The 25,418-nt window shown below is 37.4% G+C and overlaps 2 protein-coding genes across 2 annotated transcripts in view; both read right to left on the reverse strand.

Moving 5' to 3' along the window:
• Positions 1-10,720, reverse strand: part of sim1 (single-minded family bHLH transcription factor 1) — a 28,030-nt gene extending 17,310 nt beyond the window's left edge. The window contains exons 1-9 of the mRNA XM_023331352.1: positions 10,631-10,720; positions 9,956-10,449; positions 7,272-7,351; positions 5,361-5,450; positions 5,173-5,281; positions 4,994-5,079; positions 2,642-2,841; positions 1,466-1,572; positions 780-927 (exon numbers count right to left, since the gene is read on the reverse strand). Coding sequence (XP_023187120.1) covers positions 780-927; positions 1,466-1,572; positions 2,642-2,841; positions 4,994-5,079; positions 5,173-5,281; positions 5,361-5,450; positions 7,272-7,351; positions 9,956-10,130 — 995 coding nt within the window. The 5' untranslated portion in view covers positions 10,131-10,449; positions 10,631-10,720. The remainder of the gene's footprint in view (positions 1-779; positions 928-1,465; positions 1,573-2,641; positions 2,842-4,993; positions 5,080-5,172; positions 5,282-5,360; positions 5,451-7,271; positions 7,352-9,955; positions 10,450-10,630) is intronic.
• Positions 10,721-16,205: 5,485 nt separating this feature from the next.
• The window catches only part of ascc3 (activating signal cointegrator 1 complex subunit 3), a 251,362-nt gene continuing 242,149 nt past the window's right edge, over positions 16,206-25,418 (reverse strand). The window contains exons 38-42 of the mRNA XM_023330521.1: positions 23,850-24,001; positions 21,792-21,942; positions 20,265-20,471; positions 19,593-19,768; positions 16,206-17,134 (exon numbers count right to left, since the gene is read on the reverse strand). Of these exons, the coding sequence (XP_023186289.1) occupies positions 17,002-17,134; positions 19,593-19,768; positions 20,265-20,471; positions 21,792-21,942; positions 23,850-24,001 (819 nt within the window). The 3' untranslated portion in view covers positions 16,206-17,001. The remainder of the gene's footprint in view (positions 17,135-19,592; positions 19,769-20,264; positions 20,472-21,791; positions 21,943-23,849; positions 24,002-25,418) is intronic.

The raw sequence follows: 25,418 nt of genomic DNA on the forward strand, positions 1-25,418 counted from the left end.
TGGTTGCCAAGGAGATTAAAGGATTTCTCAAACATGCATGAAAAAATCAAAGCAACACTCCACGTATATTTTTGATGAGGGAATAACATCATAACATGATGCAAAGCTAAAAAAAATTCAATTTTACACAATATGGCTTGCATGAGGCAGGTCCTGGATTCTTAACCGTTTTAAGAATCAACTAAAAGATTTTTAAAGACATCAAATGAAACCTTCTCCACACCTAACCAAAATACCAATGAAAGAACTCTGATACAATGCTAAGTCAAGATGTTTGCATCAAAGTGCAAACCATTCTGAGTGATGCATCCAACAAGCAGCAGTTATTAAGCAAATACAAGTTGCTGCTTCTTCAACTTACCATTTCTGTTTCTAATCTGACTAATTTATTTATTAAAAAACTGTACTTAATATTTAATTTAGAAATTGAAGTACGATTTTAAGGTCTTTTTAAGCCTAGTCTTAAATTTCACTCTTAGAACTTGCTCTGCCAGCTGTTTCTTTGGTCCACTTTTATTCAGGAAGAAATGCACATCATCAAGACACCTCAGGCAGAGAGTGCAAGCTGAATGTAAACAGTAAAGTTTCAGATCAAGTTTGAATTCAAAGCAACACTACACGTAAAAAGAGTAGCACTCTTTTTTTAAAGATCAAACTCAAACAACTCAGTGTTTCACAAAGTCTTTTGCGAGGAAATATCTCACCAGCTTCTTAACATAGCACAATCGAATCTAACAGACATTAGAAAGTATGGTTCCAGGAGCTGGAACAACACTTACGTAAGGACATAATTGACGCTGACAATGCAGTGAGGTCGGGATGAGCGGCTGTTGTGCACAATAGTTGCATAACTCTGAACCCAGACCCAACCACCTTGTTTGGCCAAGAAACGGTAGTATCTTGTTGTGACTTGACCTTTCACCAGTACTACAAGGAGAAGAGAAAGGAGTCAGCCATGTGGTGAAGATCTACACACACAATAGAAGTACATTAGGTCTGATGGGTATTTACGGTGAAGACTATCAAAGATGACATAGATGAGCTATAAAACCAAAACAACAATATTCACTTGCTCTCTGCACCTCAACTAGCTGGAGATGTTTAAAAATGACACACAAACATATACACAAAGTCATGCCAACTCATTATCAGTTTGGTGCAGTGCCGCAGCAACTACTTCCAGTAACAAATAGCAATTAAACAAATTGCTGTTTTGTTTATACAGCAATTTAAATGAAATTGCTGTCTAAACGAAATTCCTATAAGACTGCCCCCATTAATATATTATTAAAAATATATAAAACATATATTAAAAATTTATATGTCTTAAATATATGATATTAAGACATATATTTCTTAATGTCCTTGTATAATAAAAAAGGAATGTAATATCCAACAGCATTGTAAAGCTGTAACAGATTTTGTTCTCTACAGAAGAAGAAAATTGAATAAAATCTAAACTTACACAAATGATGTGCATAGCGCAGGTGGAAAGAGTCACAGATGTGGACATGATGATAGAGAGTCTTCTCTATGAGATCCTGAGGCTCATAGCCTGTTAGCTCTGCAACTCTGAGGAAGACAACACAAAAATGCTTTTCATTACATGGAATGACCCACATTACAGGGAGCTGTTACCTCTTCTGAGAAGACACAAACCATTTAGCTCTGATAACACACTATAAAACATTTGAGCCACATTTGGTTGTGTGTACCATCTTCAACTCTTTAAGTCAAATAAATTTAGCGTGTTTTAGATTTTGAACCTAAATGTGTGAGTCTGAAGTATAAAGGATAAACTAAGTTGTGGTAACTTTTTATTAATTTGGTCAAACCTCCAAGAGTTGAATAAACTAGAGTTTTTAAGTTAGCACTTAAAAAATGAAAGAAGAAAAAGACGGGAGTGGGAACTAATTCCCAGTGTGCTTAGTGGCATGTTTTTGTATCTTTTGTGCCTTCGTGAGTGAGATGGAAGTGTGTTACATTGATCTGGCTTTTGTGTGTTATTAAGGCAAATGTTTACTTTAATGCAACTGACAGTTTCCAAAGCTTAAGGATAATGTCCTGTTAGCACTAAATATTTTTGAGCTGAATTCATTGTGATGTTTAATAAAATTCATGAAATTTTGTTCATGCAATTGTAAACAAGAATTTCAATTATTCTAAAGTAAAAGAAGTAGTTATTTTAACTTCATATTGTGAGTGAACATAATAGAGAAATATATGCTTTTTAGGTGAAGGCAGTTTTTTCTTGCATATTGTGAAATAATTATTTGGTTTAATTTGCAGTATTAAGTTAAAACTCAATTCAAGATTAGTGAATTTAAAAACCAATGTTTAGACAACTTGCCTCTTGTTAAATCAACTTCATGAACTTTAATTTCTGACTTAAAACCGATACAATGTTCTTGTTGTCTTAAATTGCATTTTCAAGGCAGTAGGTGGATCATTTTCTATTTAAACCACCTTCAAATGTTTTACAGTGCAGTTTTATGTCCTCATGTGTCTGAGTACAGTACATCAACAAGGTGTATAATAATTACTCTGCTTTAAATAGTATACTTTAGTTACAATAATTGACATTAATATGTATCCAAGTGTGTACAGGCAGATTGGCTTCACCATAGAAGAAAGAGCACACCGTGAGTCAAGGAAGATTAGTTTCATGTCCAGACTGGCTCTGAACATGAACATGTTGCAGTGCAGTTTGATTTCTGTTACAGCACTGGGTGGTAACGAGTGACCAACGGCCACCAGACCGATGTTCTGATAGCAGCCGTCAAATGGAGACATGTCCAGGCTGTACTGACGGATCTTCAAGTAGCCACTGCAGTGGATCACCTGGACCAGAGGAGTCACACACAAAATCATACATCAGGCATTTTAATTCAGAAGAATAAGAAAAAAGGGCATGCTTGTGGTATTTACCAATATTCCAGTTGATTTATTTATATCGAAAAATAATAAAATGGTTAATCCTTCAATAGCAACAATGATGACACTTTTGTCAGTATCTATAGTTGGACGTGAAGTTAGACTCAGACACAGAACTCATTTGTTTTATGCAGAAAATACAAAACTATACCAAATTTACCTATGTAATAACTAAATCAAATGTATTAACAATACATTTAGGTTGTTAATGATACTTCAATTATTGACAATGACTTTCATTTATGGTAGTGCCATTATAGAGTAGATTGTAAGTGTACTGTACTAATATTTAAACGTAACTGAAATTTAATTAGTGATGTCCCAATCTGATCACGTCATCGAAAATTGGCCTAATCACATGGTTTCAGAATCTGGTGTTAATCCCAATCAGGGATCAGATACATATTCATTCTAAGCACACATTGAATAATACTAAGCTTAATTTTATTTGTTTAGTATTTGATGTTTGTTGTGAAGCACTTTGTTCAGCTGAGGCTGTTGTTAATGTGCTATATAAATAAACTTTGACTTGACTTGAATAACAGTCGGTATATACAGTTACGTGATACAGAGTCAGACTGTCTCAAAGCAACATGTGCCTGGCAATTTACAGAAGTGACGGCTGTAAAGCGAAACAGAACATAGCATCAGCTTGAAGTAAAGCACTGCTGCCAACTTACAGTAGCAACGTTGTTGCTGTACAGTATTTCATAACTGTTCAGACCCTTCTAGCAATTGTTTTAAAAAAAGTGACAAATCTAGCTTTCTCTGGTTTATTTTAGACTTTGGCAACAAAACGGAAAAAAAAGCCTCGATAGTACTGCAGTTACAACGAGAGTTGAGAGCAGCAGTGAGCCCCTCACACCTACAGAGGACTTGATGCAGCAGAGCAGAGAGGAGATCCACCCACTACGCTTTGCAATGGAATTATACATGCAAACGGTACTGGTGATCCTGTTCTAAATTAAATATAATGTAAATATAGTTCTTCATTTAGTCAAATGTTAATTTTAACCAAAACTGCTGCACCAAAACAAAATATCTGCACTTGACTTACACAGCCTCAGTGTTTTGTTAAATGATAAATAAAGTAGATCCTTTGTCTTTTTCTTTGCTCTTTATTTTTTAAATGTATTTTTGAAATATTGGATCGGGCCTCAGGATTGGCCAGTACTCAAAATCAAATGACTCAGAGGCAAAAAATAAATTCATTAATTAAATAAATGACAGGGACATTAGGTTAATAAAGTATTATAAAGCTTTGACATACTGAAGAATGTCAATACTAAATTTCCTTGGCAGAGCAATTGTCACTAAAGTATTTTTTCTGACTACAATAAACTAGACATTGTACTAGTTCTTGTGTAATTGTTCTTGTTCTTATGCTATACAAATAAAGGGATTTTTTAGGAAACTGCTCAATTGACTATTTTTAACTTTATACTAAAAAATTAAACCATGTAAATGAAAAAGATAGATAAGCTTGCACAAAAAAGGGTATATGGGATTTTTATAATTAGTGTTGCAGCATCTACTAAATAATTGTGGCGCATAGTAGAATAATGGCAGGAAGGCTTTGCAAGCTTATCGCCAAATATGATTAATCAAACTACCAGTGGAATAAAAGGAGTTATAAAAAAGGTTTGGTTGCTGAAATGCCAATAAAGATTTTTCCATCGATTATTGAGAAGGCTATAAATAACACCCATCATGACATTTTTAAATAAAATGTAACTACAAAAACATAAATTAGTTTTTCAAAGTTGACACTGCTTCAATATTGTTTCACCATGTCTTGAGAGATGTCTGTTTCATTTCCTGCAAGAAATAAATTTTCATCTCACAACAATTTAAAATCTAAATGAAGACTGTATGACAAATTTTAAGTTTCAATATTGCTTTTTTTATTTTTCATGTTCTCTTGGGAGCCTAATAGACATCCCTTTATTGTGGACCCTTTGTCTTACTCCAGGTGTCCGCATCCTCCAGGTTTTAAGGTACATAAAAGAACAAAGAACCAAGCAGCATTATGAGTGGTTCATCAGTGTGACTCTTGTACCTTGTAGCCTCCACAGGTGAGACCAGCATTTCTTTTAGCCAGGACACATTTCATTCTTAGGAAGAAGGAGCGCTCCATCTCATACTCTGCAAAGACGTATAAATTGTGAAGTTATTCATGTTGTGCAGTAAGTTCATGACTCACGTTTTGCAAAACTGTAGGGTTGCATGAGAGATTACCTTGTACAAAATGGGAATGGTAAGGTTGGTGTGCTGTGAGGACCGCTGTCATTTCATCATGGTCTGATGGATGAATGTATTCATAAATGCTGTTTCCTGTCAACTCTACCTGTTGAAGGGAACATTTAGCTCTGAGCTGGGATGTGAAAGGTGCAATTGGATAACAGAACAGGCTTTTAAAAACTAACCTGTGATAGACCCAAGTGCACTGACGCTGTCTCTGAGATATACATTATTTTTCCATCTGGAGCTACCACAAAAATGAATCCATCTAAAGTCTGGAAGAAAAAAAAAAGACTATTATCAGACCAAGACTAATATTTTTTTTCTTTCTGAAAAAAAAGTCATATGTCTTTTTATCAATATCACATTTATTGTTAAAATTGTATAGGAGGTGTCACAGTAGAAAGAGTTACAACCATACAGCTGTCAAAAGAATAAGGCATTGAACACTGAAACTGTGCAAGGTGCTCTCAACTAAAAGTGATGGAATAATTTTTATAAAATGATTTGTTTAACCAAAGGAGTTTTTAATTTCCATAGCAATGTAAAATAGTTTTCTGCCTATTATTATTATTATTATTATTATTATTATTATTATTATTATTATTATTATTATTATTATTATCATTATTACTGCTATTGAATTGTATACCAATAATCAAAACAGAATTGCTCACCGACTTTATGTGCTAGAAAATATAAAGAAATAATTAATACTGTCTGACAGAAAAGCATTTCAGTAACAGCTTGCAACTTCAGCTTTTCAAGTCTGACATTAACGACATTTTTAGATCATGGGTTAGATCAATAACTGATTTACAATTTTTTTCAGACGTTCAAGAAATTATGTCTAAAAAGTTGTTAAATGTCCAGTATTAATCAGACTGAGAGTCCTGCTGTAAGCTGATCATTTTTGATTTCTTCCCAGTGAAAATCAACAGATCCTTGGCTCCAAATCTTGTGGATGAATCTAATTTCTTTCACATATTTGGTAATATTTCTTTCACATAATACATTTTTTTTTGTTACCTGTGTTTAACTGTTTATATGTTGTAACTGTACCGTCTCTTGAAAATGAGGTTTTTAATCTAAATATTTTGTCAAAAAAGGTTAAACATATATACATTTTTATTAAAATAAAGTTAACTGTAAGAAATATCAGCTACTCAGATTTACTATTTTTCAGAGATAGAGTCAGCCTGATGAGTAAAGTTTTATTTTCACTGCCTGTCTGCAGATTTTTATGCAAGTTTATACTGCATACGCTTTAAATTCTCAAGTTAAAAATTGGTCAGTGAGAAGTACTGACATTGTGTTATTACCATGCACATAGTATTTCAGTCGGTCTTATTTGCAGATTATTTGGAATTATGGTGATATTTGTTAAAATAATACAAGTTGTATGACAAAAGTTTGTTTCCTTAACCTGGAAATCTGTTATCGCAATATTACTTCAAACTGATTAATTTATGTCATGTTTCTGATGTAATTATTTTTGTATTATGACAAAGGTTGTACAGTTGGTAACTTTCAGAGTTATTCTATGTCAGTATTAGTTACATGTCAAAATAGTTAATAGAAGAGAAAACAGTTTGTCATGAAAATCCATTGTACCATTCTTACTAAGTACTTGTTTAGCAAACTGCCTGTTTGCATAACTATCAGTGTACTCACTTCGCCTCACTCAGAGGTCCTCTCCTTCCAGCAGTGAAGTTTGTTTTAATGTTTATAGTGATAATGTATTATTGACAAATTATTCCAATCAGTGCCAGGCAACCTTTGTTTTTAGTTTCTCCTTTTTGTTAGCCTGGAGCCCTGCAAAGGCACTCCATTGTGTTGCTGCTGATGTGGGGGGAAGGAGGGGCAGGACAGACACGATGTGTGCGTGACCAGGAATGTGTTCAACTCATTTCACTCTCAAAGCAAGGAGAATGAAGGCAGCAGGAGGCAGATGGTGACAGCTACCAAGCCCCCCTCCATACACACAGTCCATCCAGCTTAGCTTAACAACATCAACAACAACAATAATAATAATAATAATAATAATAATAATAATTTTCTTTCAATGTACTACAAGTGAAGCCTTCGGGCAGTACCTGTAAAAGATGGGAGCCTAATTCCAGGCTGACACCATCCAGAGAGCTGTGGCTCACATGACCCCAGGACTCGCCAAGACCTGCAGGAAGATACATTAACATACAGGAAAAGTTACTAAAACACACAGGAAAGAAATCTCTAGTGGACAAAAAGAAGGTGTCTTCTTTGTCTTTTTGAAGACAAAGACGACACTGATAGTTTCTGCAGCAACTATCAGAAATCAAACTGTCTGTTATAGTGACTAAATAAATGCAGCCTACAGTTCTGTGAGTGACTGATGTGTTTTTATAAAGAAAATGCTTTACAATTACTGTATAAGCTTCCAGAACTGCAGCACTGTAAACCCTAATATGAAATTAAGAAGAATTAAGAAGAGTCAAGAAAGCCTGCAGGAGTAAAGTCAGACTGACTGTCTTTCAACTAGCTTTGTTTTTTTATATGTAGGAATCTTCAGCAGAGTAAACACGCAACAATTACCTTTTCTGAAACGAAACAGATCTCAGATGAAGTAAGGTCTGGAAAATGAATGCGCTGCAGCGCAGCGCATTGAGATGTAAATCCCGATCTGCAGAGTAAACAAGCGGCGTGCCGCGGTCACAGAGCTCCGCCTGCACGCCGCGTACCAGCTAGAATGTACTGAAGGCTTGGAGAATAATCCAGCAAAAAAAAAAAATAATAATAATAATAATAATAACAATAATAAACTAGCAGCGACTAAACACACACAGAGAGCGGGAGAAACAACAACAACATGCCTTCACTTGAAAGAGAAATAAATAATAATGTTTTTATAAACCAGCTCAGTAGCATAATAATAATAATAATAATAATAATAATAATAATAACAGAATTTAAGACTAGAAATAATTTCTGACTTGCTGCAAAGGGGTTAAAAAAATGGTAAATCGTTAGTGAGGCTCATTTGTGGACCCACCTGAATTCATCAGCACATTATAAGGCATTATAAGAATAATCTGTTAACAATAAAGCTCTTCTAAGGAGGGTGATGCTGTTGATGATTTAGGTCTAAAAATAATTAAGGTTAAAAATGACTGAATAAAATTAGTGTAGCTTCACAACTACTGAGATAAATCTATAAAATAAAAACGATCAACCCAGCAAAATGCAAGAAAATTAAAAAGGAGGGAGGAAGAATATAGCGTATCAACATTATATTTAATATTTTGTTTCAAGAGACACGCAAATACTTTAAAATAAGAAATGGCATGCTACATAATAAAATTATATAATAATATTAATAATAATGTAATTATGAACTTATGGCTAAATAAATGTCAGGGTCCGCACACGCGACGAATAAGCGCTGCAAGCAGCCGCCAGTCAGATGGTAGGAGCATGGCTCAGTATGAGAAACAGAAAATCACTTTGGATGTGGACGATTTCATGGTGAAATGAAGGAAAAAAACATTTTTCCACTTTAAGCCTTTTCTAGAAAAGTTTCAAGAAAGTACCCTCGCCCAAATGCTGTTAAAATTAAGATCAATAATGAAGAAATAATTTCTCTTTCTGAAATAATGACTCGATTATTTGTTTATTTACTCATTTATTTATATGTATCATTTTACTTTTTAATTGACCCTCACCCAATCAAACAGTTGTTGTGTAAGTAAAATAATGTAAAATGAACAAGAACAATAAAAACATTAATTATGTTTAACAGTAATTATGCATTTAGACAAATTCGGTCAACCAAACCTGGGAGGTTGTAGACTAATCTAACAGCGACACCTCTTAAAACAAGCTGACAAAGTTCATTAAGGGTATTTAAATTATGTTTCTGTCTTTTTTCTGTACCGTTGTGCAGGTTAGGCAGGGAAGTGAGACGGTGTAAGAACTGCCCACCACTTAAAAAAATAGAGCCCATTTACCGAAGGACTGAGGGCTAACTATTGAGAGCTGTGCAGGTAGCACCGCGCTGCCACACAACAAGCAGCAGCACACAGAAAAGGCAAATGCAATGAGGGACTCAGCCTTTTCTGCAGCAGTACACAGGATGGCTGTAATGGGGTAGCTGAGGAAAGTCTTCTCAAATAATTGGAGGGTAATTTAAGATCATCAGCATGTTTAAACAACTGTAGCCCAGATAGACTACAAGCACTATACTCCAGGATCATAACATCAGATTACCTCAGATAATTTTGCCAATCAATAGAACGTACATTTCCTGCAGAAGCCAATATTTATATTTCAACATAAAGGGCTGTATAGTGCCGATGTCATGCCAAGGTTTTCTTTGTGTTTATCATCTTGGTTCATTATCACCAACTTCACTGAAACGAGGCTCCATATGTTCATGGATCACACGTGTTGATCACACAATATCAATGGCCCCATCAACGTCACGCAGGACGGGGCCTTTATTTCTGACCTTTTTTATATATACTTTACAACAGCCGATCCCTTAATAACTGACCACCTTTTAGGAGCTTTGTCTACTTTTAGCATGGTTCCACTGTTTTAACGATTTATCTTTGGTGATGAGCTCCAAGTCTGAGGTTTGAAGGTGTCCTGTCCAATAAAATAGATTTTACAAAGTTTTGTACTGGTATGCTAAAAACAGTAACAATAGTTGCATAGTCGGAAGAAATATTTATTTGGATAATGGCCACTTTTGTTTGCTCTGTGGTGTTTTGCATGGAAGTATCGCAGCCAGCCCTCTTACCCTCAGGAAACACGGTTCTCATCTTCAGGTAGCTGGTTGTCAGGCGGATAACTGAGGCTTTATCTAGTTGGGAGGTGATGGCAGAAGGAAGCGGCAGCAGCTTGGCCAGTTCGTAAAACTCACTGTTTTCCTTCTCCCGACGCGTCCGGGCCGCATTTTTGGATTTTTCCTTCATGTTGGCGGTGTGTTCCGGTCCGGTCCGGCCCTCTCCCTTCTAAGTCGATTTGCACTTACAGCACGTACAGCTCTCTCATGTCCTGCTCTTGAAGCGAAATCTCCCCCGTTCTCGGCCTAAACCCCACAGCAGACGGCGCGCGGAGCCCTCTTTACGTTTACAGGTGTTCCTGATAGTTCACGACCCATGAGACCAAACTACCTCATACCTCCTACTACTGAGGGAATATTCATTAGAATTTGGTGACACCGAAGAACTCAACGCACACTTTGATCCACCACACCTGGTGTGAAACTTGTATGACAGCCTAGGAAAATGCCTACAAGAGGAAGAAAGAAAAGAAAATTAATTAACAAATTACATGTGTTTTCCGGCTATTTTAATACAAGAACATAAACAAATTGAGCCGCAAACTGAAATAGAGGTAAGCATGAGATTTCAACCTAACGGCCGATTGAATTGAATAATATCCCAGACTACGGTGAAAATGTTTTCCTTACCTCAATGCAGACAGTATGGTTAGCTGTCACTGGAGGGCCTGCTGGAGCCGTTGGAGTCCGCACACAACCTCCATCTAGCACAGAGCTCCATGACCCTCCATCTGGTAGGATTCTGTGATCAGAAGCGCAGCTACAGTTTCTTCTGCTACAGTGGGAGACACGCCCACTGAAAACAACATAGTTGCTATTGGACAATTGCTTACGCTCAGCGATTGTCTATTGGTTATTCTTTAAAACGATGGGCGCACAATGGACGGTGATTGGTCGGCGACATATTCATCTCGTGGTTCAAGGTGAAAAAGTGAGACAACCGAAATTGGCCACTTAGTTCTCTTACTTTTTAAGAAATGCAGTTAATTTATTTTCAGTCACGTTTATTTCTTTAGGGCACTCAACATTTCGACCATTATTTCGTGTACTAGCGTCTATGATTATTGTTTCTTAAAGAAGTTAAATAAGTACATCCGATATATCTGTCTCAAGAGTTGTTTTTTTTTAAATACACACATTATCTATAAAGCATTCTTTATAAATTGCTTTTATAAAGCACTAACAGTTATACTCTATCTAGTTCACACAAGGTTTTTTGTTATTTTCTCAGAAAAACATAGTTTTCAATATATTACCTTACAAATTCACTGCAAATTAACCATATATTTTAGAAAACTTGTCTTATCCAATGCAACAAGAACGATCGTGGTGTTAATATTCTCACAAAGTTGTCGCACTCTTCGCGCTCGCACGCACCTGTGTGTGTGTGTGTGTGTGTCGGAGAATCTCGGTAATGGGCTCCAGCTCTATTTGGAAAAAAAATCACCCAGATCGATGGAGGTTCTGCTTCAAAAGTAATTTCAGCTTCAAATATATGTAGATAAACAAGTCGCACACTGGGAAATAAATGACTGGAGAAAAAACTCCATAAGGTTAATTCTTTGTGCACTGAGGACGGACAAGTACGCAGCCACTGAAAGACAATTCCTTAACAGAATAAAAGTAAAAACCGGGAAATAAAACGAACTAAATGTTTGCAATTATCATTGTGATTTAGTTACATTTCGTTACAGTGTATTTATAAAGACAGGCCCTACTGAATGGTAGGGGCCCAGATTACAACCGGCCCTACACCAGTTCACAACCTTCTTTGACTATGTGTCACCTGAACCATTTTGTATACCATCAAATGTGTTAATGATTTTCCAAAAGTAGAACTGATTAGTACAGGTAATATTTTGCATTTTAATGACAAAAGGAGAGAGGTTGTGTTGTTTGGGCCTAGCAGCAGCTCAAAACCTCATGTTGACCTGGCCCCTTTAAATCAGTATGCAACACCTGTTGCAACAAACCTCAGTGTAAGGCTGGATTATAGTTCAGTTGTCAAATACAGCTTTATATATATATATATATATATATATATATATATATATATGAGGCAACTAGCCAAAGTAAAACATTTTCTTGTTTTGCATTACTTTGAAATGTTAATTGCTTTTTTTTCACCATTTGTTTAGACTTGAACTTTATGTCAGAAGTCACTTTCTAGACTCCAGTTGGTTTCTATTGCTGCTGCTCGGCTTTTAATCAGTACTAGGAAGCGAGGGTACATTACTCCTGCTTTAGTATCTCTTCACTGACTTCCAGTACATTTTAGGATAGATTTTAAAATTTGTCTGTTTTTAAATGAAACATAATTTAAAAATCCCTCTCTGTCTTCTGCCTCAGCCAAATGTTCCCTCATTCTCTCAGGTCAACAGATGAGTTGTTAGTTGTTCTGAAATCGAAGAGGAGGTTGAGAGGTGATCGCTCATTCTCTGTGGCTGCCTCAAAACTGTGGATCGGTTTAACTCTGCATATCAGACAAACTGAGTCTCTTCTTGTGTTTAAGTCTTTTCTTAAAGCTTATTTTTTCCTCACTGACTTTTAACTCAGCATGAAGTATTGGTTTTTACAGTTATTGTTATTGTGTTGTTTGTTATTATTTCTGATTGTGGATGGAATAAGTCCATCAGATGCTCCTGCAGCCTTGCAGGAAAGGTGCTCTTGCTCTCAATCAGTGTAATTGGGTGTCTCACCCAAAGCAGTCTTTCTGACTTTTCTTCAGTGTCCTGAAAATACTGGCTGAAATTAGTGCTGAGTTTGGACATATGTTTTAAGTTTGACCACTTGAGCCAGTTGCTTTGGTGCATTTTTGTCTTGTGACCTCTGTGTGTCTTCTCTCTCTCTCTCTCTCTCCCTATCTCCCTCTCGTTCAACTGAAAAGTGTCATTTTTCAGTTGATCAGTACTGATAACCACGCTTTTGTCTTTTCCACATGTAAGTTTTTGCTTGTGTCTTTTTTGTGTGCTTTTTTAGGTAAAACATAGCATGTCACCCCACAGGTTTATTTTTTAAGGGGTGCAAAGTGCATGTGTCTGGCAAATGATTGATACCAATAATCTGTGAAATAAAATATAAAATATTTCCCCATACCTTTGTAATATACCACTGGGGATAGGAGTCCCTCCAGTTGTGAATCACTGTCCTACAAAATTCTTCCAAAAAAATATTTGGTTTGTCTCAGGTTGGGTATTTGATGAAATTAGAGATAAATGTTTCATTTCCAGGCACATTTTGCAATAATAAACTAAAAAAAATTAACCTCTGGAGAGGGTGGTTAAGGCTACACAGATGACTGTGGGAAGCAGCCTTCCCTCTATGCATATGTAGACATACTGTATATATGTATACATATACTTCTAAACACACACATATACATGTGTGTTTGCATCTCACACCTCACATACTGAACTCTGCTGCTTAATCCATGTTTTCCCCCATTTAAGGTAAATAAAACTTTCCAGCAGTACAGATAGGTACAAAAAAGAAAAATTAAACCAAACAAATGCCTGACATGCTTATACTAAGTGAACTTAGATGAAACATTTCTCCTCAGTTTCAATATTTGGGTTTCATGTTTCCTGGTACATTCTTTCACCATCAAAATATCCCAGAATCTCTAGATAAGTTATTCTAATTTTGGAGCCATGAAGCGAAAACAATAAAATGCCAAATCACTGACATCTGGCATTTTGTCAGTCAAAACTGAACAAAACTAAGACAGAAATATTCACGTAACATAGGACGCATATACTGACACACATAAAATCTCCACAAATTGTCAAGAAAATCCGAGCTCATCCCACTTCCCCATGCTGGAGATTTTAGTTTAACAGTAATAATAAATAAAGTTATCTTTAAAATGAATCACTCAAGTGACATCAAGGCCCAACAGTAGACTTAAGTGTCAATAAAGTTAGTTTAACAGTAATAATAAATAAAGTTATCTTTAAAATGAATCACTCAAGTGATATCTAGGCCCAACAGTAGACTTAAGTGTCAATAAAATAAATCTGGTTGTGTGTGTGTTGTTTTTGTCTCATGCAAACTTTGCTTTAATTCTACTTTTCTCTATCTAATCATAAGAAATCATAGTCAGTCAAAGAGAGTCATTAAACAGGAAAAGCAGGTTTCCTGGAAAAAGAGGAAGTTCCAGCCTGCAGATTTATAAAAAATAGCTGAGACTATTCCTTATTTTAAATCATGAAAGTTTAAAGAATGAAATCTAAACATTTTGGTAATTTGATAAGATTCAAAGTAAAATACTTATATTAATATTGGTTTACTTGTAATAATATTTACACGAACATTTGTGGGAACACTTACAAGAAAAACAAGTAACTGTAACTTTAGTATTAAATAATTAGAATCATGGATTATTCTTGGTTTCTTTTCAGAAAAACATCTGTAATAACTCACATTAAGATTATAATAAGTATAATTAATAAGTTATGGTTATAAAATCATAAATGAATGATAAATCAGAGAAGCTGAAGAAAATAAATGTGATATAAGTTATGGTTATAAAATTATAAATGAATGCTAGATCAGAGAAGCTAAAGAAAATAAATGTGATATAAATGTGATTTTGACATTGAACTTGAAATGGTGTAGAAGGTGTAACTACAATTAAACATCACTGATATGTTGGAGGTGGATGGTAGGTGAACGGTGAACGGTTAAGGGAAAAAGAGGAACTAACAGGAGAGCAGAGATGATCAACGCCTTATTTAGGTGAAAGGTTGTGCAGACAACGGACATAGGAGGTTGAGCAACCCTGAGACATTAGCACAGACATTAGGACATAATGTCTGTAAGACAGTGATGGATATGAGATCATCTGTCTAAGCAGACAGCCAATGAAAACGCACCAAAAGGTGGATAAACCCTATAAAAGGTGGGTGCAAAAGAGGAACCGTTCGTTGGATCCTCCGGGCAGCTTCGAGCCAAGATCGAGATGGACAAAGAACTCTGCAGCTGAAGAAGAGCCGGGGCCACGGAGCCGAAGACTGTCCGGCCATGGGGACCAACCCGTCAGCCCCACAACCTGTGGCTTCAAATCGCACTTCTCTCATCGGCTGGGTTCAGACCCCAAAGACAAAGATGAAGACAAAGACAAAGAAGAAGAACTGGTGCCTTTTTTCCTGCCAGCACCAAGTCCTGTGTGACCTCACCATCCACGCGGAGAGGAGGCTCATCAGACCTGCGGAGATCCTGGCCTTCATCGATCGGCGTCTTCCTCCTGCTGCAACATCTTCATCATCATCAAGCCAGGTCTGGGGTTCGAAACGCCAAACTCCGTCCGTCTCTCTCAAAGGTTCCCTTTTTTAGTTCTCAGTGTCAGCAGTAGGGAAAGATAGACTAGATGACTGATTTTACTTATTTGATTATTTCTGCTACTGAATTAAGCTGTACTGACCCTTGCAAAAATGCCTTACTAATAAAATATTTAGCATAAAGAAAATCTAAAAGATGTTGTGGACATTCAGTTAATGAGTCACCTTAAAGTTCTTTGATGGTTGTAAAATAGCTGTGATGTTTGATTCTGGAGAGGAAGAGGTGAAAAATGTTTTATAGGTTGCTGGTAGCCCAAATTTAAAACAACATCCTTGGGACTCGCCCGAGTCACTAAAACCTACCTGGTTCAATAACAAATGCAAGTTGTAAAATAGAGAACGAGCGACCGTTAACAGGTGTGCTCTGTGAAACTAGTTGGCTGTAGGCTGCTCAGTCTGGCTAATTCACAGGGGGAAGAAGGGTGGGACACCTGGATGTTGGCCGTCAGAAACCAGGCGAATCGTTTCTCGAAACCAGCTTAAACAGAGTTTACTTCAGTTCTGGACAGGGTAAATCCCAGCAGATTTAGGAAACTCAATTAACCCGTTAGAAGGAGAGCTGGTAGCACATCTCCCCTCTCAGAAGAGGAAGTAGAGAGTGAGAGAGTAGAGACAGAAAGGAGGGGGGGGGTGTTGCGCAACAACAAAATATTTGTACAAAAGTTCTGTATGTGGCTGTAAAGATGTGTTGCTCTGCTGAAATGCCGCAAGATGGAACTTTTGAGAATCTACTGCCACCAAATCAGAGATTCAAACTAATTCTCAAGCCAGATTATTGAGGCCGAGGCCAGAGGCAGTCAATCCAAATCCCAGAAGTAAATGGTGCATCGGTATACTGTGGTGAACATATATGCAAAACAAGGATGTCATCTCAAAATGAAATTTTATTTTAAAATAATTCCACGGCATAAAATCAACTTGTTGCACAATTCAATACAGATGGATTTCTGCCATGTTTGTTCTGTTTGATTTGATGACTCAGGTGTGTGTAACTTTGAATGAGTTGTTGATGAGGAAAAAACAGGTCAGATCTGTAGATAAGATGTTGAGGAACTTACCTGCTATTTCACAGATTTGTGCTTTAAATCTACTGCAGCAGTTTAAACTGTTTGACCTGCTGCAACAAATGTTTCATTTACACTCAGATATAAATTAAAGGTTGTAAACTTAACTTTCAATCTTAAACATGTCCCCATCCTCACAAAAAACATAGAATCTTTAGAAAATGTTCTTTACCTTACATTTTTATCTCTGTCTTGAACCAGTCTGTGTACAGCTGTTTGTGGTTTGGATTTCTGTTTTTAAATTTAACTCAAGTTTTTTTATTCATTGCCATTCAGTAAATATACATACAATTTTTGCTAAACTTCCAATTTTTTGCAGTTCGTTAAAGTGGAAAGTCTTCAAAGTTGGAGTATATGTACTCGAACAGGGGAATAAACAAACTGATAACATTCTGTAATGTTTCATATTCCAAGAAGCAAGCCTCACTTGGTCTGATGCTAATGTGAGCAACAGGTCTTTGAGCTTCCAAAGGTTGAGTTCCAGGAAACCTTAACATGTTATGATGACATGTCAGTGTGAGTGTGACTCAGCACATCAATGAGAGAGCTGAACTGCTGCTGTGCCAGAGTGGACTAAAGGTTTCCCTATTGCTGCTCCTTAGCTGAGGGAATCCACTACTTCTGTGTTGACCTGCGCTGCGATGCTGGTGGGGGTTACATTCAGGTGGATGTCATACTGCTGGTCCAGGCCCAGGTAGCTGTCACTCATCACATACAGCGTGTAGATGCACCTACAAGCAGAAGGTTCAGTGTTGAGTAGCGCTTCCACAAAATCATAGAAAATTTGTTTTTAATGCTCACCCTGTGCTGAATAAGGGAATAACTGAAACTGGAATTAGAAAATGAGAGTCCACATATTTCACTGTTAAAGATCTCAATGAGGAAAACAACTCAGCATTGAGTTCATTTACCACCAAAAGAAGGATGAAATATGACAGGGTGTCCCCCAGAAAACTTGCTAAGCCCGGTGGTCAGGGCGCCGAGGCGGTCCACTGTGTTTTTGTATTATAAAATGTTAAGTAGACAGGAAAAGTAAAAATATTACTATATGTTATGGGAAAACATCGCCAATGAAATGCTATCTAAACCCACAACTAGTCTTAAAAGAAACAATTCAAAAAATGCAATTAAGGCACCCCGGGGCTTTAGGGGCCCCATAAATGCTAATATTTTAACACAGACCACAGATAAATAAATGTAACATTTGTTTATTGAGATTATCAATGCTGCTAAATTTGATTTAATGGTTTCAGCATACATAAATAAAAATATTTTAAATTGATTAAAATTTAAATGTAAGATTGTAAGGAGCTAACAAGTTTACTTTGTAGAAGTTGAAAGAACAATCTTCATAGTTAGATTGTCTTGTTACCACAGCAACAATCTGATGCTGTGAGTTTAATCTTTGAGTTTGAGCTCTGTTTGTTCACAAATACAAATTAATGAACTTACTGCTTTTTAGATTGGCCAATCAAACTACTCCCCCGCTCCCAGATTTCACTAAATCTAACTGCAGCTGTAAGTGGTGTTGATGTTTTTAGCACCAACGGGGCCCCTATGACAAATTCTGCTCAAGACCTCATACAGCGTTGGACCAGCCCTGCATAATGAGTTAAATCTACTGCACTGCCGCAGAGATGCGCAACAAACGGGAGATTTAATGTAAAGCTGCTAATGTGGCTTTAGTAGCACTTCCATTTTGTGTCTGAGCTTTTAATAAGGGCCACAGAAACTGTTTTGGTTGCTCGAATTTATGGGACAAGGTTTTCAGACCTCTGCGCTGCCGCGCACATAAACCTTGGCTACATGGACATATCAAGCATTTGATATGGTTTGTTGCATCATGTAACCGGAAAAATAATACTTTAAAAAATAATAAAACAATATAAACCCAGCATGATGCGTGACTACGAGACGAGCGTGAAAGCTCCTCACTTGGCTGTACCTGCATGATGAATGTTTAGCGCTGGTTCTTTAACCACTAACGCTCCAGCCAACATGGAACACATAAACTTTACAGGGAAGACAGAGTCACACTGGCCAGCGTGTTGAGATGTAAATGGCCCACATAATTCTTTGTTCACAAATATAAATCATTCTCACCGCTCTCTCAATGTGCACGTCTGAAAGTACAACTACAAGTTATTCCTGCAGTTCTCATAGAGCTGCACAAACAGAGCTAATGCGGTGGGTTTTAAACTCTTACCTTGATGTGGAGTAGGCTACGCCAAAGAAACATAATTCCACACTGGGGGTTCATGTAAATGTCCATACAGGTCAGGCTGTGTCCAGTTTGAGTGAAAGGAGGCACGTGCGATCCGCGCTGAGGTAAACTTCAAAGCTCATTTAAAGGCAACACGTGAGGCAACGCGCAGAGGCACCAGCCGTGTGATTGGTCCATTCTCCGGCTTTCAATGCATAAACTATAAACATATCTTTTAGGAATAAATTTGTTCCGTCACTGAAACGCTCTGAGCAACAGAGACACTTTCAAAATGCATTAAACAAGTTGGGGTTTTTTAAATATATATTTTTTATTATTATTAATTTTTCTAAAATCAAAAACAAGCAACGCTTGGCCTTGGTGGGGGGGCTAATAAAGGATGGCGGGCCGCCGGGCTTATAATACACTAGGGGAAACCCTGATTATCATGTAATAAACTCTACATGCAGAGCACATGTGGCATAGTTGATTTTGTGGTGTGTCTTGTGGGAATAACAGCCAGACAACAGTTGATTTGAGGCACATTTAATGCGCCTGCATTAGGTAACAGATTATAGTAGTAAGTAACTAATTTTTCCTCATTAGAGTATTCCATAGTCTCTAAAAGAGAAGAGAGCATCTGGTAGAGTGGGAAAACAATTCACCCACCATGGTCTGAGTCATTAAACTTATCTGCTTAAACATCAAACTAAAACACAAAATAATAATCTTGGTAATCTTGGAGCTTAATTTGTTCAACAGTAAAGATATTTTTTTTACCAGTTGTCATAACAAAACTTAAAATTCTAAGTTTCAAAACTGGAAGTTAGCCACAGTGGTTAAAGGTGTGGATGGCTACAGTCACGGGTGAACAGTGTAAAAAGAACCGGGCTAAGCACACAGCCCTCCACCTGTATTGTGGACCAGGGTGGATAATGTTAGGTTCCATATTCACCACCTGAGGTTGGTTTGGATCAAAATCTTACTTCCCAGTCTTCTCTGGGGTGTAGAAGGCCACAGACACAGCGGTATGGTTCCGGATGTATCCGACCCGTTTGACAGCCAGCAGCTCTTTGCGATCTACTTCCCCCATGATCAGGAACCATCCTTCGTCCTTTGCTTTTGGGAACCTGGGAGCCTGGGCCTTACTTTCCTGTTTCCTCTGCAACATACAAAAATGTCTCACCTTTACTCATGATTTTACTTGCAGTTTTAGAAAAAATTAAACTATATCCTTTTAAATTGCAGGTTTTTAAATTCTTTGTTTGGGAATTTGTAGACATGTCAATTTTTCCACTAACTTTCACTTTTAGATTTTACCTTTTTTAAATATATAACGGCAGTAAAGAATATGCAGATTATGTGAAGGCAAGGTTGAACTTGATTAATAACAGAACATTTATTAGTTAAAACCTTAAATCTGACAGAAGGTGGACTTCCTTTTTAACCATAAATTGAACTTTCTGAGCACGGTTATAGTTATCTCAAAGAGTGTCACAGCACTTGTGACTTAAATCAAAAATAATGTAATGTCAAAACATGTTGAACTATGTCACTCTTTTTAAAGGTAGATGTTTGTATTTCTATACTACATCTTTCTGATAAAACATGAACTTTTCATCAAAAGGACTCAGCTGTCTGACATTGGTCCCACTTACCCTGTGCTGACCCAGATTGAGCCGATGCAATGAAACCTGTAGAACGTACTCCTGGTCAGCATGGACATCCAGCCATCTGCTCTCCTCTCTCAGGTTAGTGCCCCTTCTAGGGAGAGGGCACTCCATCTGCTCCTGGCTCTCCTCCCACCATCCCTTCACACTCATCTGGACCTCCAGCACTGGGAGGTGGCTCAGGAAGGACCATGCCTGGCAGCGGGCAGAAAGGTGAAAAGACAGGGATGATAGTAGACACTGCAAGTTAAGTCAAGCTGAAGTTACACTGTTCAAAATTAACTTGCTGGGGTAAAACAGAAAAAAAATGGAGAAAATGCAAAGGTTTTTATAGATTTTTAAAATCCATTTATGTACATCATCTCCCACTTAGTGGATAACAAAGGTTACCCAGGAGGGAAATCCTGATATCAGTTCTCTCACCAGTGATACTCTCCAGCTCACTCTGGAACAGAAGGTCAGAAGGAATGCATTGTGACCCCCAAGGCCTTCCAAAGGAGATACTCAGTAAAAAAAAAAAACTGGATCAGAGCCTAACAACACTTCAGATGACTCCTTTCTTTTATTTCTTATGTTTTCATATGTGAATATGTGAGATGAGTCAGCGCAGACATGAAGAAAGCCTGGTGGTGCAGTGTTATGCTGGAGACAATGTTGACCTGGAAAATTTCCACAGCATGTCTGTCCATAGATGTCTGTGGTAATGGCATGTGTATATAGGTTTGACATGAAGTACCTCTTCAAACATTAAATTGGCCAAATTGATGTTTGAAGGCCAAATTGCTGGAATGGAGCCTTTTTACACGCAGCCAAAGGGCAACTGTAACTTTCTTTGATGTGTGCCACTAATGTTAGAAACCAGGACAGGAGTCAAGTCTAGTGATGGTAAATCCCTGTATCAGAGCAGGTTATGATGGACAGATCTGCTAAATGACATCCAGTGTACTGTATCTATTATCACACATGCTTCTCCCTGCTTTGTACGGGATTCTGAGGAAAATCTTAAAAAACACATCAAGAGAAAAAGACAATGTGATACAAAAAACTACATAAAGACAACAACAAAGAAAAAAATATGGAAAGGATAAAGGAGTTTGTTGAGGTCTATGTGGGAAAACACCTCTGAAATTCAGCCAAGAAAATCTATTTATTTGAGGATTACTCTTCAAGAGCAAGTCAGACAGGAACGCTGCACCACATCTAATTATTCAATTAAAGAGCATGCCACCCAGCAAGGCGACGGATGTGAAGGTGGGGACGGAGGAGGAATCCTGCTGATTTGGTGAAGTCACAGGGCCTGTTGCTGTGTCTGGCTTCCTCATTACAGCAGCCATTAGCTCTCAGAGTGGAGTTATGATTGGGGGTTTAGGAGGCATCAGCGACCACAGTGGCAGGACTGCTCATGGCCCCGCTCTCATGAAATTATGTGTAAGTGTGCGCAATGTCGGAACAATCAAGTTTTTAAAGTTGTTGAATTGAATTTTTACCAAATAGTTTCTTTTGATGTGAGCTTACCTGCAGTATTTGATTTGGCTGAAACTCCTGGTTAACAATAGCAGATAAAACACTTTCTTTTCCACCGCAGGCAGCAATAAGTTCTGGGAGTCCCTCAATAGGCCCACAGAAGCCTTCAGCATCACTCTTTCCTTTTATACCTGCCCATTTCCTGGAAGATGTTTGTACAAACAAAAAAAAATGAGTCATTGAATTAAACTGAAGAAATCTTCAATTGCAAGCCTTAGGTGTGAAACTTCCATCATGTAATGTTGGTACCAAAACTAGTTTTGATTTAGTGCTTTGAACATTGCAAAAAAGAAATCACATCAAATATTTATTAGAAGGAAGAGTATGTATCTAAAGGTAGTGAGGGTCTGAAAATTGACAAGCTTCAGAGGAAAGGATTATGTTTAAATACTGCAATACATTTATTACTCTTAGCTCTTCAGAGATCATCTAACAGATTTATGTGGATATAAAGAGTCTCTGGGATACGCACATATTTAAATATCACTCTAAGGAGTTGTTTATTGAGAATTCTGAAACATTTGGAATCAATAAGTTGTTGGTGTGTATTATAACTGAAAAAGTGGTCTAATCAGGGGCTCTAACTAGGTTCCTGCACTTTATTCATGGAAAATTGTCAGACTTATTTTGACTCATTGATTTACACTTCTAAGTCCTTCACGGTCATTTAAAAATATGTAATGCTAACATATGAATCTATGACATGTATGTGTTTGACAGGCAGGACATGCATGTGGTACAAAAACCACATGCATGACAGAAGGAATAGAAGTACAAAACCAAGGAAAGAAAGTAAGGAAAAATGAAGGACACATACAGCAAAGGAAAGAAAGAAGAACACAAGGAAAGAAAAACAAGGAATCAAGTTTTGACAAAAGGAAGAAAGAAAGAAAGAAAGAAAGAAATGAAAAATATCGCAGAATGGAAGGAAGGAAGAAAGGGCAAAAGAGAAGGATGAACTTAATGGATGGAAACATAAAATAAAGGAAGGAAATAAAGAAAGAAGACAAGAATAACATAAGAAAGAAAGAATCGAAGAACATATGGAGAAAAGCGGAAAAGTAGAAAAATATTGAAGGGATGTGAGCATGGAAAAAGAAAATGGACGCATATGAGGAAAGAATACACCCAAAGAAGGAAGGGTAAACAGAAGGACACCTTTAGAGAATGGGATAGGGACAGAAGTCTTGTAATGTAAAGTTTGACATATTCTTTTTTTTCTCATATTTTACCAGACCTGGAAGACACTGAAATTGAATTCCATGCCATTCCAGACTATGAAGGAGCCTGCCTATTCCAACAGAGGAATCAATGACAGCCGTTGTTCTATCTAGACCAAGTTTCTTTAAAATGTAGCAGGCTGTCAGAATCCTTCTCTGTAGAGTTTTTCCTAAACCCAGTGTAACAAAAGTTTCAGTCATGTCACTGATCAAGTTGCACAACTAGAAACAGACAGCCATCTTTAAAATGTCAGCTTTAAAAACTCAGATCACTCACAAATATGGTCAACTCAAGGTTTCCATAAGGCTGCATCTGAACTGTATTAGAAGTTATTTTATTCCAGACTTATAAAGAGGGTAATGAAAACATATGTTCTGATTTTAAGATTTCAGGATCTTGCCTCCCCAACTGCATGTCTCCACATGTCTAAACACAACTTTCCCCTGGAAGTCTTGCAAATTGTACTGCTCTGTATTTTATTCTAAAAATGAATGACTTTTCTCAGACTGCTGCTGAGAAACATTAGCCATACTTCACAGGTATCTTTTTTTATAGGATGATTTGGCTCTAGTGGCCTTTATTTCACAGTAAATTGACAGAAAACAGGGTTGTGAGAGAGGGAGAAGACATCGTAGGCATCCTACATGGGAAAACGCAGAGTAGCATCCAGCCAGTAACCAGCTTTTAGATGGTTCAAATACTATCTGCTCTATCTCTCATACAGTGTCTGGCAATATTTCCTGTAGAGGTTCTCTCTGTGACATCAATAACAAATGGAGAATGCATAGAGCAGGAGAACAACACACGTGGAGCAGTGATGCTGTTTACCTGAACAGGTAGAGGTGGTGTCGTTGGACATGTGGAAGAGTCAGTAATGAAGAATCGTGCAGCCAGCGGCCCTGGACGATCATCTGGATCAGGTTGCAGATACTGAGCACTGTACCAAGCCAGCCTTCATTGGCAGCTACATCTAGCATTGCCTGAAGTGAGAAAGAAAAACAATTAAAAATTAAATATACCGTACTTCTGCATGCTTATACTATAAGCATGCTTATACTATAAGCATGCAGAAGGTTTGACATGAAGGTTCACTTCCATCCAAGCATTCACAGTACTAACTGCTTCTTAGCCCAATGAAATGCCAATGTTTAATGGCCTTGAAGCATCCTTTCCATGGTTCCATCCAACATGTTTTTTTTTCTTTACATACATTTTTAAGTTTTCTAAAGAGAGGATTTTAAATTGTGTTCAGTTTTAGCTTAAAACTGAGATTGAGTGAGGAAGCCAGAGAATGTATGAAGTACCCAGGGAGAACTGGGATTCAAACCCAGTGCTTTCTTGGTGCAAGGCAACAGTGCTAAGAGTTCAGCATTGTCATGACTGACAACACCAAAAAAGGTCAAACATAAATAAAATTATGTTTTTGTCTCATCTTATTTTGCTGAGCCACTCACTCTGTACACCTTTCTACAACCAATAGATCATCTTACCAGTTGTTACTCTCTGTGCCCAGATCAGGATGGTAGATTGAGTTATTGAGGTTTTATGATCAGGGAGTCTCTTCTATGGAATGAACGAACTGCCACTTACAGTTGAACCAGTACAGTTACTGGTCGAAATGTGCTCATTTTGTAGATCGCCCCAGATTTCAGATTTTCACACAACTCCTCCATAGGACTGAGATGAAGACTTTTGTGATGGCCATAACAAAAGAATTCCCTTTGTGGTCCCTACCTACTTTGTCTCCACTTTGGCTGCAATCTTGGGGTTAATGTCCATTCGGAAGACCCATATCTGTCCAAGATTTAACTTCCTGGCTGTTGTCTTTAGATGTTGCTTCAATACTTCCACATAATTTCCTTTCCTCATGATGCCATCTATTTTATAAAATGTACCAGTTCCTCATCCAGCAAAAACAACCCTATAACATGATACTTCCACCCCCATACTTCACAGTTAGCGTGATACAAGAATTCCCACATTTCCTCCAAATGTAACAATGGTCATTATGCCCAAACAGTTCCACTTTAGTTTCATCAGATCAAAGGAGATGTCTCCGGAAATGAAGATCTTTGTCCTTGTGTATATCTGCAAACCGCAGTCTGGCTTTTTATGTTTCTTTTGAAGTAAAGGCTTCTTCCAAGCTGACTGGCCTTTCAGCCCATGTTGGTACAGGACAGTTTGACTGTGGATAATGACAGTCTGACCAGCTTCAGCAGGATCTTTACAAGGTCTAAGGATTTTGCTTTGGGGTAAATCTGCACATTTTGGACCAAAGCACACAATCTTTAAGACAGAGAACCCATCCCCTTCCTAAATGTTATGATGGTTAGACATTCCCATACTTGCATATAACTGTAAGAACAGATTAACCTTCAAACATCAGTAAATTGTTCC

The sequence above is a fragment of the Xiphophorus maculatus genome, chromosome 3, assembly GCF_002775205.1.
Source record: "Xiphophorus maculatus strain JP 163 A chromosome 3, X_maculatus-5.0-male, whole genome shotgun sequence".
Taxonomy (NCBI): Eukaryota; Metazoa; Chordata; class Actinopteri; order Cyprinodontiformes; family Poeciliidae; genus Xiphophorus; species Xiphophorus maculatus.